Below are 18,419 nucleotides of genomic sequence, written 5' to 3'. Positions count from 1 at the left end.
AAATAAGAATTCAATTGATTGGTACTTAACTACAGTTTTTGTGGGAACGATCTCACTTAATTACCTAAGTATTACTTGTTAAAACGATATGTATACTTGCGTGTTGTATTTATCACAACAGTTCTACTATTACTATATTTTTTTTTCTTACACTATATATATATATATATAAAAAGTGGGATAATAATATTATTATTTTCATGACTATTTTATGATCAAGACTTAAGTATAATATTTTATGTCAAGTATCATTAAGTATCATTATTTTAAGAGAGAATTTATTTTTATCTCCTATATATATGCATATAAAACTTAAATGAGAAAAACATATCCAACGCTTAATAAAATTATAAATTAATATATTTTGTAATTTTGATTTTTTAAGTTTGTAATTTTTATTTATTTTTTTTTTAGAATAAACAATGTTATTATAAATTAAAATGAGTCATTGACAATAACAGAGTAAATGGAAGGAGGAAAATTCTCCCACCAAGAACAAATCTCATCCAACCCTAAGGCAAACTTTGCCAAACTATCTGCAACTGAATTAGCATTTCGCTTTACATGAGTTACAATAGTATTAGGAAAGAAGGAAAGGAGGTAAGATATGTCCATAATTAGATCACTGAAGGCTAAGATACCAGCTGCTGGAGACTTTAAAGCATTGGAAACTACGAGGGCATCAGTTTCAACAATTGAGATGGAAAGTTGCTGCTGTAGAACCCAGTTGATGCCGTGAAACATTGCCTTAGCTTCCATTTCGTTAGATGCAAAATTACCAACAATAGGCATAGAGAGGGCAGCAATGACTTGACCGACATAATTTCTAATGACAGCACCAACACCAATCTTACTGCTAGTTTTATCAAAGGCCGCATCAATGTTTAGCTTCAGAGTACCCATTGGAGGCGGCTGCCAAGGTGCAGAAGGAGCAGTAGATGGAGAAGGCACCTGAGAGGAGGTTGCAGGTGGTCGATACTTCAGCTGTGCCGCATGGTAGTTGTCCAGGTATTGAAGGGAGAAGGCTGCAAGAGCAGAAGCAGAATGGGATTTCTTGTTGTGAACAACCTGGTTGCGTTCTGACCATATGCACCAGAGTGTGCAGATAATTTGCTCAAATTCAGCCTTGGTATGAGATGAGGCTAAGAATTTTAGATAGTCCCCCTTGTACATGGATACAGCTTTTTTCCAATCAAAAGATTGGTGCATCAAACGCCATACATTCTTTGCATAATGGCAGCCAAAAAACACATGTCCAACTGATTCCCAAGCTTGTCGACAAACCGAGCATGCGGCATCAGTTATAACTTTCTGTTTAACTAGAGAAGTGGCAACTGGCAAGGCATCATGGATAACATGCCAAGCAAAGATTTTAATCTTTTCAGGCAGTTGTAATGACCAAAAAGATTTCCACCACTTTGATTCTGAAGATGAGCTCGAGGAGTGAGGTTGTTCAGCCAAAGATGAGGCCAAATGGTAACCCGACTGAACGGTGTAGATGCCATTGTTGGTGTGGTGCCATACTAAGCAGTCATTACTAGGAAAGTAGCTCAAGGGAATGGTGAGGGTGCGCTCTACATCAGCCGGAATGAAGTATTGATTTAATAGAGCAACATCCCATTGTCGATCCTCAGTAATGAGATTAGCCACCACTGCATTATCACGACCTTTCTAAAGAAAAGGTAGAAAAAATTGTTCCCTGGGATCCATGGATCCATTCCACATTGTATGTTTCGTCCTTCTCCAACTTTCCATCGCAAGCCTTCTAACAATAACTCTCTGCCATAGAGTATTCCTTGCCAAGATAAAGATGGTGAGTGACCATGAGAAGCTTCTTGAAAAGAGTTTAAAGGGAAATATCTGCTTTTGAGCAATCGGCATAGCATTGATGTTGGGTGAGCAATGAGCCGCCAGGTTTGTTTAGCAAGGAGGGCTTGATTAAAGTGTTCAAAAGATCTAAACCCCATTCCTGTTGGAAATAATTTTACCAGGATCTAGATTTACTAACAAGTATGTTGGATTAACAACCTAATATGAATTCTAAAACAATGAAAAGAAACACATATAAAGTTAGAAAACCTTACAGTGGGTGCAGCGGAATAATATGACTCCTTCCGTTCAGATCTCTAGCCCTTGATTCCTTTCTGTAGCAGAGCATCACCAAGATCTGAACCTGGATCTTCTTTTCTCCTTCTTTGATGCAGAAATTCCATAGTCTTCCATACTATGATTGAGATACCACTTGATGTGTGTGGGCACTACTCATCTCACAAGGATTTCGAAATTTCTCTCTATTTTTCTCTCTTAATTTCGTGGCTTTTCATCCATGCAAGAGAAGAGAGCAAGGTTGCTTTATATAGGGAAAAGGGAGAGCACAACTTTCCAAATAAACAGTTTCCTCTTTTACTGTGTAATTGATTAACTGCCTTATTTAGTGTGATTCACCACTTTCCTATTATAGCTAGGCTTTGATTAGCAATTACATGACAATTAAAAACTAAAAATAATAATTGGGAAACACAAAGGGAGTGCTCGGCCATAGAGGGAAATGGGCCTCACTTGAATTTTGCAGTTTCCTCAATTTTATTTCTATTTCTCCAAAAATGCCACTTTTCCAATTCTAATCATTTAAATGCCAAAACTAATTATTCAATAACTAAAATAGATTATTAAATAATATTGTCATTTAAAATAATTATTAATTAGACATACAAAGTCTCTTAATTAATAATTAAACATAGAAACCCTTTTATTTACGATTTCATCATTAAACTGTGAGAATTCATAAAGTAGACATAGTCTAACTTTTAGAATTATAATTGATTAATTAAAATCAATTAACTGAGTCTTACAAGCAATATGGCCTCAACTAGTATGGGGACCATGGGTCTATATAACCGAGCTTCCAATAAGTCGAACCGAATTTACCAAGTAAATTCCCTAACTTATTAATTCCTCATTGAATCCACACTTAGAACTTGGAATTGCACTCTCAGTCATATAGAAACGCTCTATATGTTCCACGATATAGACACGTCATCAGTTATCCATTGTTATAACCCTAATGTGATCAATGATCCTCTATATAGATGATTTACACTGTACAGGAATTAAATTACCGTAACACCCTACAATGTATTTTATCCTTAAAACACTTAACCCTGTATAAATGATATTTCACCTAAGTGAAATGAGATCTCCACCATTTATCTTCGTTTAGTTAAGCTCGAAGGAAATCATCCTTTACTTCTATTTGCCAAATAGAAGCTATAGATTCCATATTTATGTTAGCGCTCCCCCACTCAATTGCATTACCGTGTTCCCAAAATGTACGTATTACCCTGATACAAAACTGGGCTTAACTAACAAATCAAAGAACACGAATAATACTCTTGAAATTGAGCCTAACCATATCAGGATTTAGATCATGTGATCTAGGATCAACTTATGATATTGAATTGAATAGATATTTACGGTAAGTTTCAAAATCTAATTCAAAGTTCAATATCGGTCCATTCCAATGCATACTCCATGCATCCGATACTGGTAAACTTTGCCAATGTCCTGGAAAGGACATAACACTTTTCCAAGGTGTAAGAATACCTATCGCTGATTATACCATGTCAGTCTAAATCCAGTGTTCTGACAAATCAGAGAATCTACTTTTGAACATATAATAAAGATTATATTCCACTGTGCTGACAACACTATAATCTTTAACCAACTCATATGTTCTGGACTTAAAAAGAATTCATACATTATATACACATAATCATGAAATAAATCATGTGAACCATGCAACATAAAATGTTATTTCTGATCTTTATTAATAAGTAAATCCGATTATATGAAATGAGTTTTATTTAGGGCATAAAACCCAACAATTCCCCCATCTGCTTTGGATTTACAAATCAATTTCCAATTTCTCCAATGAATCCGTGAGCCATTTACAGTTCGACCCCACCAAAAGTTAGACATCATGGATTCTAACTTGTTACAAACCGTTGTAGGTAGGCGAAAGCAACTCATAGCATAAGTTGGAATGGATTGAACAACAGCCTTGAGAAGGATTTCCTTGCCTCCCGAGGAAAATATTTTTTCATTCCAAGAATTCATCAGCCGCCAAACCTTCTCTTTAATATCGCTAAACATATGTTGTTTGTCACGGCCCGAATAGGCTGGCAAGCCAAGATAAGTTTCATGACAGTCAGTTATTGGCATGGAGAGAGTTCGATGGAAGAAAATCTGAGCAGCCAGAGTTGTGTTTGGTGAAAAAGACATATTGGACTTTTCAGCATTGATGGTTTGGCCCGAAGCACGGTGGTATATGTCACGAACGCGCTTGATAGAGAGGCACGAACTTCCATCAGCATGGCAAAAGAGCAGGCTGTCATCGGTAAACAACAAATGTGAAATTGGTTCAGCCCGCCTGGTGAGCTTATATCCATGGAGGTTACCTGACAATTCTTCATGTTGTAGCAGCCGAGAGAACCCTTCAGAACAAATTAAGAACAGGTTTGGTGATAGGGGGCAACCTTGTCTCAGACCACGGGTTGGTGTGAGGGAGCCCGTAGCTTCTCCATTTAGCAAGAAACTGAAGTGGTTTGTAGTCAGGCATGTCATGATAAGAGCTACCCATTACGAACAGAAACCCATTTTTTCCATAACCCGCTGAATAAAGCACCATTCAACTCGATCGAAAGCTTTTGACATATCAAGCTTCATAGCAGCAACTCCTTTGCGACCAGATGTTCTCAGTTTAATTCCATGGATTAATTCAAAGGCCACAAGTATATTGTCAGTGATAAGACAGTTTGGTAAAAAGGCACTTTGGGTCTCTGAGATAACAAGAGGCAGAACTGGTTTAAACCGGCCTACCAACACTTTGGTGATGAGCTTAGAGATTACGTTACATAGAGCAATGGGTCGATAATCTTTGACAAAGAGTAGTTTCTTCTTCTTTGGTATAAGCGTGATCATCGTTGAGTTTAAAGGTGTTGGATCAGCTCCATGGTTCAAGACATTAAGGACAGCAGAACAAACCGAATCACCCACAATGTCCCAATGTTGTTGGTAGAACATTGCCGACATACCATCAATGCCGGGGCTTTTATCAGAACCCATAGAGAACAAAGCATCTTTTACTTCAGAAGGGGTAAATGGCTTGGTAAGGTCACTGTTCATTTCTTGTGTAATGGTTGTTGGGATCGAATGAATGATGGCAGCAAGAGCATCTTCATCAACTGAACTACTCTGAAAAATTCCTTCAAAATAATCTTGAATAGCCTCAGCCATATCATGCTTAGATGTAACCCGAAGACCCCCTTCGGTTTGAAGAAATTTTATTTTATTGTTAGCCTTCCTCGCAGAAGCTTTCGAATGAAAGAACTTGGTGTTTCGATCTCCAAGTTGGAGCCAGTCAATGCGAGATCGCTGTTGCCAATACATTTCTTCTTGTTCCAGCAAGTCATCAAGGATAGATTCAGAAGTTTTGAGCGAGGCAGCTGTTGTAGGGGAGTGATTGCTGATATTATTAAGAGTTGTAACCGTGGACTGTGCTTCATCAATCCTTTTTTTCATGTGACCATATTTGCGGATGTGCCACTGTTGAAGAGATTTGGCACAACATTCAAGCTTTTGAGTGATATTAGTGATGGAATCAGGGTGAGAAACATCAGACCAGCAGGAGGATATAATTTCCTTGCTTTCGGGATCGGCTAACCATAGTTTTTCAAAACGAAATCGTGAGTGCTTTTGAGGGGGAGCAGCAGTAGAGTGCAAAGAAGTAACAGTAGTAGCAATGGCGCGGTGATCAGATGAGAAAAAATCCAAGTGCGAGACTGTTGGCACCTCAAAAATTGAACTCCACAAGTGATTCGTGAAAACCCAGTCCAACCTCTCTTTAATTGTAGTGACAGCTTTTCTATTTTTAACCCAAGTGAAACGATCACCTTCATAAGGCAAATCTTGAAGATGACAATGGTCTAAGGTGTTGCGGAAGGCCTCTATTTGTGATTCATTGCGCAATGAGCCACCCAATTTGTCGCTTTGAGATAAGATTTCATTGAAATCACCAATGAGAAACTATGGCATAGAAGGAGCTATATCATTCAATCGTCGAAGAAGGGTCCATGAAGTGGATCGGTTGGATGCTTCAGGAGCTCCATAGAAGGCAGTAAAGTGGATAGTGGAAGCAGTGGATAAGAAACAATCAAAATAAGTAGGACCAAAAATATTAAGAGAAATATTAATATTATCTTTCCAAAGCAGGATTAGCCCACCACTCAAACCAACCCGTGGGGACTCAAGACCATTTTTGAACTGCAAGGATTGACGAAACCGAGAAATTGCATTGCTACCGAGACGAGTTTCCATGAGAAAAAGAACCTGGGGAGACTGCTGACGAACAAGCAGCTTCAGGTGTCTGAACGCTTTGGGATTCCCCAACCCCCTAGCGTTCCAACTTAAGATATTCATGATGGTTGCAACCCCGCTGAATCGTCAGAAGAATCATCTGAATCCAACATAAAGGAGGAAACATTTTGATTGAAACCAACTCCTTGTGACGAGGAAGGAGCAGCTGGGGTGTCAATTTGATTGCGACAACGCTTCAATAATTGTCTCATAGACAACTGATCAGTCTGCCTCTTTAGCACCTTGTTGGGGTATAAGTTTTCTTTGTTAGCAGTCACAGCAAGGGTAAAGGGTGGAGTAGCAGACGTGTAAAGGCCATGGTGAAGGGGGGCTAAGTTATTACCAGCATATGGAGGTGGTATAGGGCGTGTTAATGGAGGGTAAGTAGCAACAGGTATACGGTTTGGAGGGGAATGGCCAATGTCAGGGGTGTATATGTGTGATAAAAGTACAGTATTGGATGACATTGGTTGTTTTAATTTTGAATTGGTATGTGTAGGGGCAGAGGGCACAGTCGTGGCATTACTTAGAGGGGCATGGTTACAAGGAATGACTGATGATGGGAGTATTGAAGGAGAGGGAGAGGTATGGACAGGGTGATCTGGTGTAGAATGCAGAGTGATATGGGACTGGCTAACAGAAGGAGCAACTGCAGTGGTTGGCAAAGTCAGGCCGTGGGGGATTGTAGACCCAGGATTAGTCGAAATAGTTGTGGACGATTCACCAGCAGTCAATGCATTTGGAGTAGGAGGTGGTAATTTATTCAGTTGTGGCAAAGTAGAAGAAATAGTGTTACGGGTGAGACGTGTCAAGAAAGGCCATGCATTGCCTTTTGAAAAGTCTTGTCTGTATTTGTCATATCCAGAAGTGGGAAGTTTTGATCCTTTCATCCACGAACCATAATCAAAATCATCATCGTTTCCACTATCCATTCGTTCCATAAAAGCAATACATTTTTCCAAAGGGTGACCAAGTCGTCCACACTCAAAACAAAACTCAGGTAATCGCTCGTAGCAAAAATCAACCCAGAATTCATCCTTAATCCTTGGTAGACTGATCATTTGTCCTCGAGGGAGAGGCTTTGTAACCTGAAGCTTCACACGAATTCTTAAGAAAGGCCCCCAACCTTCAGCAAGTGAGTCTTCATGGACATCTAGAAATTCACCAATTATGTTTCCAAGTGCTTTAGCAAGCGCTTTCGACTTACTTAGGAAGGGCAGACGGTAAACTTGAACCCAAAAGGGAGTATAGGCTAAATCAGTGGTGCACACATTTTGCTGAACATCTGGTGAGTGTAAAACAATGAGATGATTTTGAAAATGCCACGGTTCTTTGTTGAGGACTCGGAACTTATCCCCCTCACAACCAAAAGTAATCTTGAACATATCATCTTCAAATTCAGTGATAATGATTGGAAATCTGCCCTTCCAGTGACCCGACATTTGATTGAAAAAAGTCAGTTTGCGAACAAAAGAAGCAGTGATAACCTTGGCTATTAGAACATGAACTGCAGTGGATGAAGCATCAGGGGTGTCCTCCTCAGTGAGGACTAGAGTGGATCTTTCCTCATCAGTGAGAGAAAGATTAAAACGAAAAGGGGATCCATGTCATTTACATCACACAGAACTGAAAGTGGTTGCAATGGAAAGGGGTAGAAGAAAGGTAAAAGGATAACAAGAGATGAGAAAAAACCCAGAAAAGGAGCGGTTACATGAAGGAAACTGCTTTGGATTGAAGGGAGCAATCGGGTAGGAAGTTGAAATGAAAGAAAATTAGTTAAAAACACTTAACTGCTATAGACTTAAAAAGGGCACATATTATATAAACAGTTTTCTCGCTGGCTAAGTTTGTAAAAATTAATTAGAAAAGAAACTAAAATATATATGGGCAAGTGTTATTATTTTCAGGGCTACAATCAAAATATGCTATTTTATAGTCAAATAACATTATTTTAAGAGATAATTAATTTTTGTCTTAATCAAATTTTGTATAGTAAAATATTTAATTTTGCAGTTTAATAATTCATTAATCATTAGTTTAACACCTACACTTATATAAACACAATATAGACTCTTACCTATTGAAATCTATATATGTAGGGTAGCTAAATATAAATATGTATATCAATTAATTTTTGATGATTCAAAAAGGCACTGGTTTCAGGGCTCTACCTTCCTTTTGCTATGGTCCCGGACAACTGGTACGACGTCAATGGAGTCTGGACTGGTTCAGCCACTTTTCTTCCCGACGGTCAGATCGTTATGCTCTACACTGGATCCACCAACGAATCCGTGCAGGTACAGAATCTCGCCTAACCCGCCGACCTATCTGATCCCCTCCTCCTCAAATGGGTCAAATCCGACAAAAACCCCGTACTGGTACCCCCAGCCGGAATCGGAGTCAAAGATTTTCGTGACCCGACCACCGCTTGGATCGGACCCGATGGGAAATGGAGGCTCACAATGGGATCAAAAGTCAATACCACTGGATTTTTTGTCTACTATTAAATTGTGCCATTTCTTTTTTTTTTAGAATTAAAGTATGCTCATAATGAACCAATAATCAAAAACCTCTCGTTCTTTGGCTCAATGGAGCGACGACAAAGCCATGGTGGGCCAACAACGGAGCACGCCTCATCCTCTCCTAGAGACAGCGGACGACTTCAACTCCGGCTATCTGGGCATAGTTTTGTGTTTTTATTTTAATGTGAATGTTTTATATTATTGGATATATATTATTTGCATTTAGTATATTTTACAAATATATATATATATATATTATTTGTTCAGGTCGTTTTAGGTCTTTCGGCGAATAACAATTCGGTTAGACTCGAGATCCTCGACAAAGAACGCCACATCATCAGTTCCAGCATAGTCGGCGGCGAACACAGACTCACGAACTACCGATCTGTTACGACTCTTCATTCTTCGATCTCCGGTACGGTGGCAGTGGAATCGTACTTAGTGGATGCTCCGCCGGGGCATATGGCGGAGGACACGTGTACTTTTGCGGACACCATTGTTAGATGCAACCTTCATTCTCTCGCTCAGATCGACGAGAATATCGTGAAATGATCGGCCATTAACAAGTCCAATATCTCATGAGTAATTCTCCTTTTTCTCCCCCAATTTTAGCTATTTTTGCATTCAAAATTAAAATAAATATTTTTTATTATTATCATTAGTTTATAAGTCAACTATATTTTTAGGCATAATTTTTTAATTATTAATTTCCTTATTTATTAATTCATTTCAATTTTCAATCATACTATATTTTTTTCCTTAAGTAGTTATACTATATATTTGTTTTATTTTTGTAAAATTTTTAATTAAATATTATACATATGTGTTTTCGGTTGTGATTTAGTATCTTTTAATTTAATTATACTCAATTTTCCATCTTTTTAGGTAAAATTTATGTTATTATTTATGATTTAGAATTAATTATGATAATTTTATGCCTATGACAAATTTTCATTAATTTAATTGTCTTAACACCTATTGTTTCTTTCTAAAAATAGAGAAATTTATTTACTGTAGAATTTTAATTTTTATGTTGATGTACTACTATTTAATTTAATTTAATATTTTAGTCTATTTTCTTTTACTAGTATTGCTTTAATATTTTTGTAATTTAATAGCTTTAATAAGTCTCATACTATTTTTATAATATATATATATATATAGTAGGTTATATAAGGCTAATTTTACTTAATAGGTTTTGATTTTATTTTTAATTATATATTTAATTTAAGAATTTGATTGTAGTTTAATGGCTGTGCCAATTTATCTCGTGATTGATTTCAGTTTTATTTTCATTATCTTATTTGATATTGATTATTATATATGATACTTTTTTAGGAAAAGATTTATGAAACTCATTAAATTACATTAAAGGAAATTTATTTTTACATTATCATTTAATTTTTTCTTACCATTTATAATTTTATGTAATATTTTAGAGCTTGTTACTATTGTTTTTCACTTAAAATGTATTATTTTGTTTTACATAAAGTTATTAATTTATAAGGTCTTTTTGCATTCATTATCCATTACTTTTAAAACCATAATTAAATTTTATTAAATTAATTATTTTTACCATAAATAAATGTATTTTATTTTAGTTGAGTTTTGATTTAAAAATTCTTAAAATATTATATTATATATAAATATATATTTTGTGGGATATTTTATTTTTAATTAAGATGTTAATTACTCCTTGTTTTGACTATTATAGTATTAATATTTGTTTAAAAGTATATATGAGATCACATGGGTTTTTTGCACTATTTTTTGATAGTTTTGATGCCTTTTACGACTTTTGTACCTCTTTTGGCTTTTGTGCCATTTTATGGCTTGTCCCTATTTGTTTAGGGTAATTTCGTGGTTTGGTCAATTGGCAAGAGAAGTGATTCTGCTCATGATTTCTATTTCAACGACTTGTTCTTTTTTGACAGATAAGTATTTCAAGTTTAAGTCCTTATATTAAATATAGTTTTTTACTATTGTTATTTCACATTATCTTTTCATTATATTGTGTGGTAATAGAATTTTATTTTGTTATTTTGTAGGTTATTTTGTGGAGGGCACCTACAATTACAGAGAATTACTGATAATCCTAATTTTAAACTTAATTTGTTTGATATAATTTTTCAATATTTTTATATTAGGGTGCTAGTTTGTTGTTACTAGCCAAAGGGTAATACCTTTGGCTAGTTATTCTTAGAAATTCTGTTGATTTTTTAGTTTTTAGTATTGCTGAGAGTTAGAGTTATGAAGTGTGTGTTAATTTCTAATTTTATATATTATTTTATTTTGAAAATTGTCATTCTAATATAACTGTTTTTTTGTTTTGGTGTTGCAATTTTTCAGTTTCGCCTTGCTGTAAAGACAACTAGTTAGTAATGGGAAGGTGTTTCTTCAATGTGATGTCGTGCTGTTTGATGATGTTATAGCTTTATTGTCTAAATTTCTGGGGGCAGTTTTGTCCCATGTGGCTCGAGATGAGAATTTTGCAGCGCATGGTTTGACAAAGCATGCCCTTCGGTTAGACAATGAGCTATCCTGGTTCGAAGAGGTGCCGTCACCGATTGTGGATTGCTGCTTTGATAATCTTGTGTGATTTTGATCACCGCGTCAAAAAAAAAAATATATATATACATAAATATGTATAATTATTTTTTTAATTTTTTTTGTTGTTATAACAAGTAATATATCTCCCTTTAAAATAATTATTTTTTTAAAAAAAAAAATTGAACACAAGAAAGAGAAAGAGAAATAAGGCGCGTGAGTGTGCCACGTAACTAGAGTTCCGAGCACCGGAGATTCCGCATCACAAACACTCATTTTTTCCAGCTTGCACGTTATTCATTTATTTCCTTATTACCATTAGTTTCTATATTTCCTATTCCTAAAACATGAACGTTAATTATTCAAAAGAAAAAAAAAATATATATAAACGTTGTATGTAAATTAAATACCAGACAGAGATTAATATATAGTAAATAGAGCTCATTCATAATAGTATCAATCGCAAGACAACTATATAATACCACACCTTCACCTCAAATCTCAAAAGCAACAAAAGATTTTCGTTATCATGGTGTTCTCTCTTTTACATGATATCAAATAATGATTGTGAAGGCTTGGTTACAATTAATTGTTTAGTGATTAAGTTTAGTTTTGATTAATAGAGACATAAGTATTCTTCAGTTCTATTTTTTACTTATCCTATATTAATTAATTATTATTAATGAGAAGTTAGTCCATAGCCTGAAAAATGGATTTCACAAATGGCCTTCTATTCCATACATACATATTCTTCAGTTCTATTTCGTTGAATTTCTTGCATCAGAAAATAATCCATTTAATACTCCATTAGGATCTGGGACTGCTATATTCTGATAACAAATTTCGTTAGTGTCCACTTTTTGTCAGCTCCTCATAGGTTTCTTCCACCGTAATGGTACAGTCACAAACTAGAATGATTATTCTATCAACCTGTGGAAGAAAATGTAGCTGGTTTTCCCTAGTAATTCTTGCTTGATACACTTATTAAAAACCTGGAGAGGAAAGTGACTTGCATAAGTAGAAATACTAATTCTACACATACATTTCACTTACAAAAAATTACCATATTACTTAGGCTGATTACTTAATATAGTGTTTGAATATCAGTATAAATATGACTGAAATAGTAACAATGATTAACTTATTAGCTGAATAAGTGAGTACACGGCTCTAGCTATTGAAATTCTTTGCTTTTGTCCACCGCTAATATTTACTCCTCGTTCACCTATCTCTGTTAGATCGCATCCCTGATATTAACAACAAAACAAGTATTTTAAGTTAACTATTAGAACATTCCATGTTAATAAGAGCAATAATCCCTTATGTCAAATTTTGTAAAATACACTCAACTGGAAGTGTATAGTAGAGTCATTATAGATTTTAGTTTTATGTATTATGCTTATTACTTGCTGTTAATCTCTTTAGAGGCCTTAGCATCAGAAAGGGAATTTGTTATCATGCACAATGATTTTGCAAACAAGTTCTTCAGTCTCAACCTAGTCTTATAATATCGTTTAAACTCAACAATACCCTTGAGTTTTACAGCTACACTGTGAGTGGTATCTACTCTGTTTTGGAAGGAAAGTAAAGCTATATGTAAACCTTTCGTAACCCACTTCATTTGGCAGATATCAGATTTGCTCGGCAGAGAAACTGCTTTATTTGGTACACTCTCTGGACACATATTTGATGTAAGTAAAGCAATATAAATAGGTTTCACAAATTTGATAAGAGGTTGAATTGAGATTAGTCTTATATATATGTCAAGTAAAGTAATGAAACAGGGCACTGTAGTCCCATACTTAGGTGAGTACAAAGCACTACAAGAATAGATGGACACATAATTTTGTACTTATCACAAATGTATATAAAATATGTGTTTGTACACAAGATGTGGTATTTTTTTGTCTTTATTTTGGTATCTTGTCATAATAATAATAATATATATAAAAAGAAAAAAAAAGCAATGGACCAAAATTATATGACATTGAAACAACAATTTGAAATGCATTGGTTTGAGTACTTTTTACTAGCTTCATACTTTTCATTTTTACATCTTAAGTAAAATAATGAGCAGAGTTGCAGTCATAGAAAGCCTCCAAGGTTACACCGTACTTTTTTGATAAGACCCGAGAATTCCAAACTCAAGAACACAATAAAACAGTAGCAAATAGCACAAACAGCAGCAATAATAGGGGTAGAACAGTACCAAAACAATAGAAAATGTGTATTGAATGTATGAGAAATCCAATTACAAAGTATGGGAGACCTTAGGCCCCTTTGATGCAAATAGAGATTTACTCAATACATTGCCTACCGACCAATCCTCCTTAGTATTCTATATATACTATTGTAATCTCACTCAAACACTCCACTTAATACAATGACCCAAATACCTTTTTATTTAATATAAGCACACCACACTAATTCTAGGTCCTAACATTTTCCTTGTCTGGTTAGTCTCTACCATGCTTGTTCGAGCCACGTTGACAAAAAGTCGGACCATGGTTCGACTTCCACTGAGCCCATTTGCTTTTCCTGTCATTCGACACATTCACCTACTTGGCCTAATACCACACCAATCTTTCCAAAAAATCTCAAACACCTATGGACCCTTGATTTATCTCTCTCTTAGCTCTATTCCCTCAATTGTGGTTTCCTCCCCTGAATTAGCCAAACTCTTCCTTAAGACAAAGGAAACTTGGTTCTCAAATAGACCTCAATTAAGTGTAATTGACCACATTTCTTATCCTTTAGCTGACTTCACATTTGCACCATATGGACCTTATTGGAAGTTCATGAAGAAATTGTGCATGACTCAGCTTCTTGGTAGCCAATCACTTAATAAGCTTCTTCCAGTTAGGAGTGAAGAGATAAAAAGATTTATGAAATTGATGAGCAAAAGAGCTGAGTCTAAGGAACCAATTAAAATTGGTAAAGAGCTTACTAAGATTACAAATAATATCATAACAGGAATGATTATGAAGCAAATGTGTTCTGGGAATGATGATGATGTTCCTAGTGAGGCTGAGAAGATAAAGGAATTGGTCAAAGAAAGAAACCAATCTGTTGGGAAATTCAATTTGTCAGATTTTTTTTGGTTTCGTAAAAATTGGGATTTGCAAGGATTTGAGGCAAGAGGAAAAGGCTTCCATGAAAAGTTTGACTCTATGATGGAGAGGATAATACTAGAGCGTGAAGAAGCTAGGAATGTAGAGAAGGGAAGAAATGATATTGTTAAAGACTTGCTTGACATTTTGCTTGACATAGTAAACGATGAATACCACAAATCAGATATCAAATTCGGCAGAGATAATATCAAGGCATTTATACTGGTATGTTCTTTCAAACTCTTAAACATTCCTTTAAAGTCTTAAATTCAAACACCACTTTGATTTGCAATATCTCAGAATTAATCTTTAAGAGTGAAAGGTAAAACACCATTGTGCAATTTAGGCCTTAAATTACAATTCATACATTTGTTACGATATATTTCACATCTACAGGATATATTTGTAGCTGGGACTGGAACAACTGGCATAACTATAGAGTGGGCACTATTAGAGCTAATAGACCACCCAAACATTATGAAAAAGGCAAGAAAAGAAATAGATAGCTTAGTTGGAAAAACCAGACTAGTAGAGGAGTCAGACATTGTTAATCTTCCATATATTCAAGCTATAACAAAAGAGACATTGAGGCTTCACCCAGCTGGGCCACTAATACTATGAGAATCAGCTGAAGATTGCACCATTAATGGTTACTATATTCCTTAAAAGACCAGAGTGTATATTAACTCGTGGGCTATTGGTAGAGACTCCAAATATTGGGAAAATCCTCTTGAGTTCAACCCAGAGAGGTTTCTAAGTGAAGATGGGAGTGGAAATGTCAACCATATGGATGTTAAGGGACAAAGTTTCAATCTTTTGCCATTTGGGAGTGGAAGAAGAGGGTGCCCAGGAGCTTCACTTGCTTTGTTGATCATTCAAACAAGTATTGCTTGTATGGTTCAGTGCTTTGAGTGGAAAGGGTTTATTGACAAGGTTGATCTTGAAGAGGGACCTGGGCTTGCCCTTGCTAGAGCTTATCCCTTAATTTGTTTTTCAGTTTCTAGGTTTGTTCTTTAGATTTGTAAGAGTGATCTCTTAATCACTAAGAATACAATATTATTTACCAACATTTGTTGGAGATTGATTTACTATTTGTAAGTATTTTTTTTTTTTTTTTTGAAAGAGACTATTTGTTGTAAGCTACTGTGTTAGTATATCTACAAATAATGTTTTGTAAGATGATGATTCATTATTATTTTGATGTTTGGTTAAGATTATGTAAAAATAACTAATAAATGGAATAAAAAGGAAAGAAAGTGGTCTAATATTCTAAAATTTTGAATTTTTTCATGTGTATACAACTAAATCAAAAATAATAGATTAAGGGAATTTGTTTTTAAATTTTTTTAATCATAAAAATAAAACTGAAATTTTTGTTTTTAAAAATTTATTTTTGAAAAATAAAAATATAATCTATAACCATTTTTATTTTCAATTTTAAAAACATAATAGAAAGTGTTTTTTGTAAATTTTAATTTCATTTTAATTTTTAATTTTATTTAAGTCGGGTCTGAAATCTGGTTTGGGGTTGGAGCGGGGTCCATGAGTGAAGGTACAAGTTTGGACCAGAGTCCAAATAAATATTGAAAGTAATTTTTTTATGTTTTCAAAATTTTTAAAATTTAAATTCTCAATTAAAAAATTAAAAAGTGAAAACAGGTTTATAGAACAAGTTTTTAGAAAATATTTGGATTTCCATTTCATAATTTTTTCTAACTCATGTATATATTTTTTTTTATTTTTTTTAAGAAAATTTCATTTAATTTTTTATTTTAATTCTTTTGTCATAATATTTAAAATATAATTTAATTTTGTTTGATAGGTATATTATTTAAGAGTATGGATTAGAAGAAAAAAGTTATATATATAAAAAAAATTTAGTACAATTAAAGATATCAATTTTATATAAAATAAAAATTATTAAAATAGAGGTATCTTTAAAAAAATTTGGGGTGTAAATAAAATTTCTCAAAAAAAAAACGAAAAACAAAAAAAAAAGTATTATATTATACTTGTATTTGTGGGATATTATACGACCAATTGTGCACTATTATCCCTGTATTTCTCCATTATTCAAGAAAAAAACCTTCTTCACACACAAATATAGAAAGTGTAAAGTTCAGAAATTTTAATTATTCACCAAAATCAGGGGGCGTTTATCAAGAATAGATCTATTGCTCATAATATCTTAATCTTTCAAGGTTTGATTAAGAATTATGGTAGGAAGATTGTCTCTTCTAGGTGTGCTTTCAAAATTGACTTAAGTAAAGCCTATGATACTGTGGATTGGGATTTTGTTGATAACTTACTTGTAGGATTAAACTTTCCCTCCAAGTTTGTTAAGTGGATCATGATGTGCTTGAAGGGCACTTCATATACAATCATGATGAATGGAAGACTTCAAGGTAGCTTCAAGGGGAAAAAGGGGCTTCGGCAAGGGGATCTGATGTCGCCTCTCTTGTACTTTGTGCTCATGAAGGAATATCTCACAAGAAGGCTAATATTGGAGACCACTAAAAAATCTTTTAGATTTCATCCTATGTGCAAGAGTCTCAAGTTGGTTATCGTTTATTTTGTGGATGATTTGATCATTTTTAGCAAAGGCTCTCCTATTGTTGTTCATCACCTTAAAGTTGCCTTGCAGAGCTTCTCGGAGGTTACAGGTTTATTTCCTAACAAGTCTAAGTCCCAGATTTATTTTGGAGGTGTCTCCTCTAATGATAAAGCTGAAATTTTGGACATGATGCAATTTGTTGAGGGGCCTTTCCCTCTTAGATACCTTGGGGTCCCGTTAAGGCCAACCAAGGGGAGTCGAGAAGAGTGTGATGCTATTCTTAAGAAAATTAAAATGAGGCTGGTTACTTGGGCCACTAGGCATCTCTCTTATGCTTGTCGAATTCAACTCATCCACTCCGTGCTCTTGGGGCTTTCTTCCTCAGAGTATAATCAAGGAAGTTGAGCGACTTTGCAAGGGTTTCTTATAGGGGATTAAGGGAGAAAAAAGCAAGATTCATGTGGCTTCATTGGACAAGGTGTGTCTCCCTAAATCTTATGGAGGCCTTGGGTTCAAAAGTGGTCCTAATTGGAATAGATTTATTCTTGGAAAATTTATTTGGGCTATCATGGATAAGCATGACATTCTTTGGGTTAAATGGATAAATAACATCTATATGAAGGGAGCTGAGTTTTGGGAGTATGAGTTGAAGGGGGATGTTAGTTGGTATTGGGGGAAAATTTGCCAACTCAGGAAGAAATTCAACAAGTTTAATTTACTTGCTGCTGTTCGAAGAGGTAAGTTTCTTGCTTCTAGGCTCTATAATGGGCTAATTCAACATGATGCTGACATGTATTACACAGCTGTTTGGTGTAATGTTTCTCTGCCCAAGCGTAGATTTATTCTTTGGCAGGTGGTTCAAGGCCATCTTCTTACAAGGGATAAGTTCACTAGATTCCATATATAGAGCTTGATACTACCAATTGCCCTATCTGTAGTGAAGAAGAGGAGAATCATCATCATCTCTTCTTCGGTTGTATTATTTCTAAGGCAGTTGAGAAGGAGGTGTTTGATGATTGGGTGGGTTGTCTTGCTTGGCCGATGGTGTAATACCCGGAATTAAGAAATGGATTAGCAAAACCCTAACTAGATAATTATGTATAATTGAGGAATTATATTATTATATAGTTCAATATATGTGATTTTATATGAATTTTAATATATTAAAGACCCCGTTGGTGAGCCTGGGGCATTTTAGTAATTATGACCCGAGAAGGGTAAAATGATGAAATTAATTTAATTACGTGCTTAATAGAACTATATTATTATATA

General features: G+C 34.8%; 1 protein-coding gene and 1 pseudogene across 1 annotated transcript; one reads left to right on the top strand and one right to left on the bottom strand.

The window, feature by feature from the left end:
- Positions 1 to 435: 435 nt before the first annotated feature.
- Positions 436 to 6,477, bottom strand: LOC115710989 (uncharacterized). Its single transcript, XM_061112340.1, has 4 exons — positions 6,295 to 6,477; positions 4,647 to 6,084; positions 4,003 to 4,493; positions 436 to 1,671 (listed from the first exon to the last, which is right to left on the bottom strand). The coding sequence occupies exons 1-4, from the start codon at positions 6,475 to 6,477 to the stop codon at positions 436 to 438; spliced, it is 3,348 nt and encodes a 1,115-aa protein (XP_060968323.1).
- A 1,578-nt stretch (positions 6,478 to 8,055) lies between these two features.
- On the top strand, positions 8,056 to 17,552 carry LOC115710990 (cytochrome P450 93A3-like; annotated as a pseudogene).
- The last annotated feature ends 867 nt before the right edge of the window (positions 17,553 to 18,419 follow it).

This window comes from Cannabis sativa, chromosome 3 (assembly GCF_029168945.1).
Source record: "Cannabis sativa cultivar Pink pepper isolate KNU-18-1 chromosome 3, ASM2916894v1, whole genome shotgun sequence".
Taxonomy (NCBI): Eukaryota; Viridiplantae; Streptophyta; class Magnoliopsida; order Rosales; family Cannabaceae; genus Cannabis; species Cannabis sativa.
Note: the sequence above shows the minus strand (reverse complement) of the source record. Positions and strands in the feature narration are given on the sequence as shown.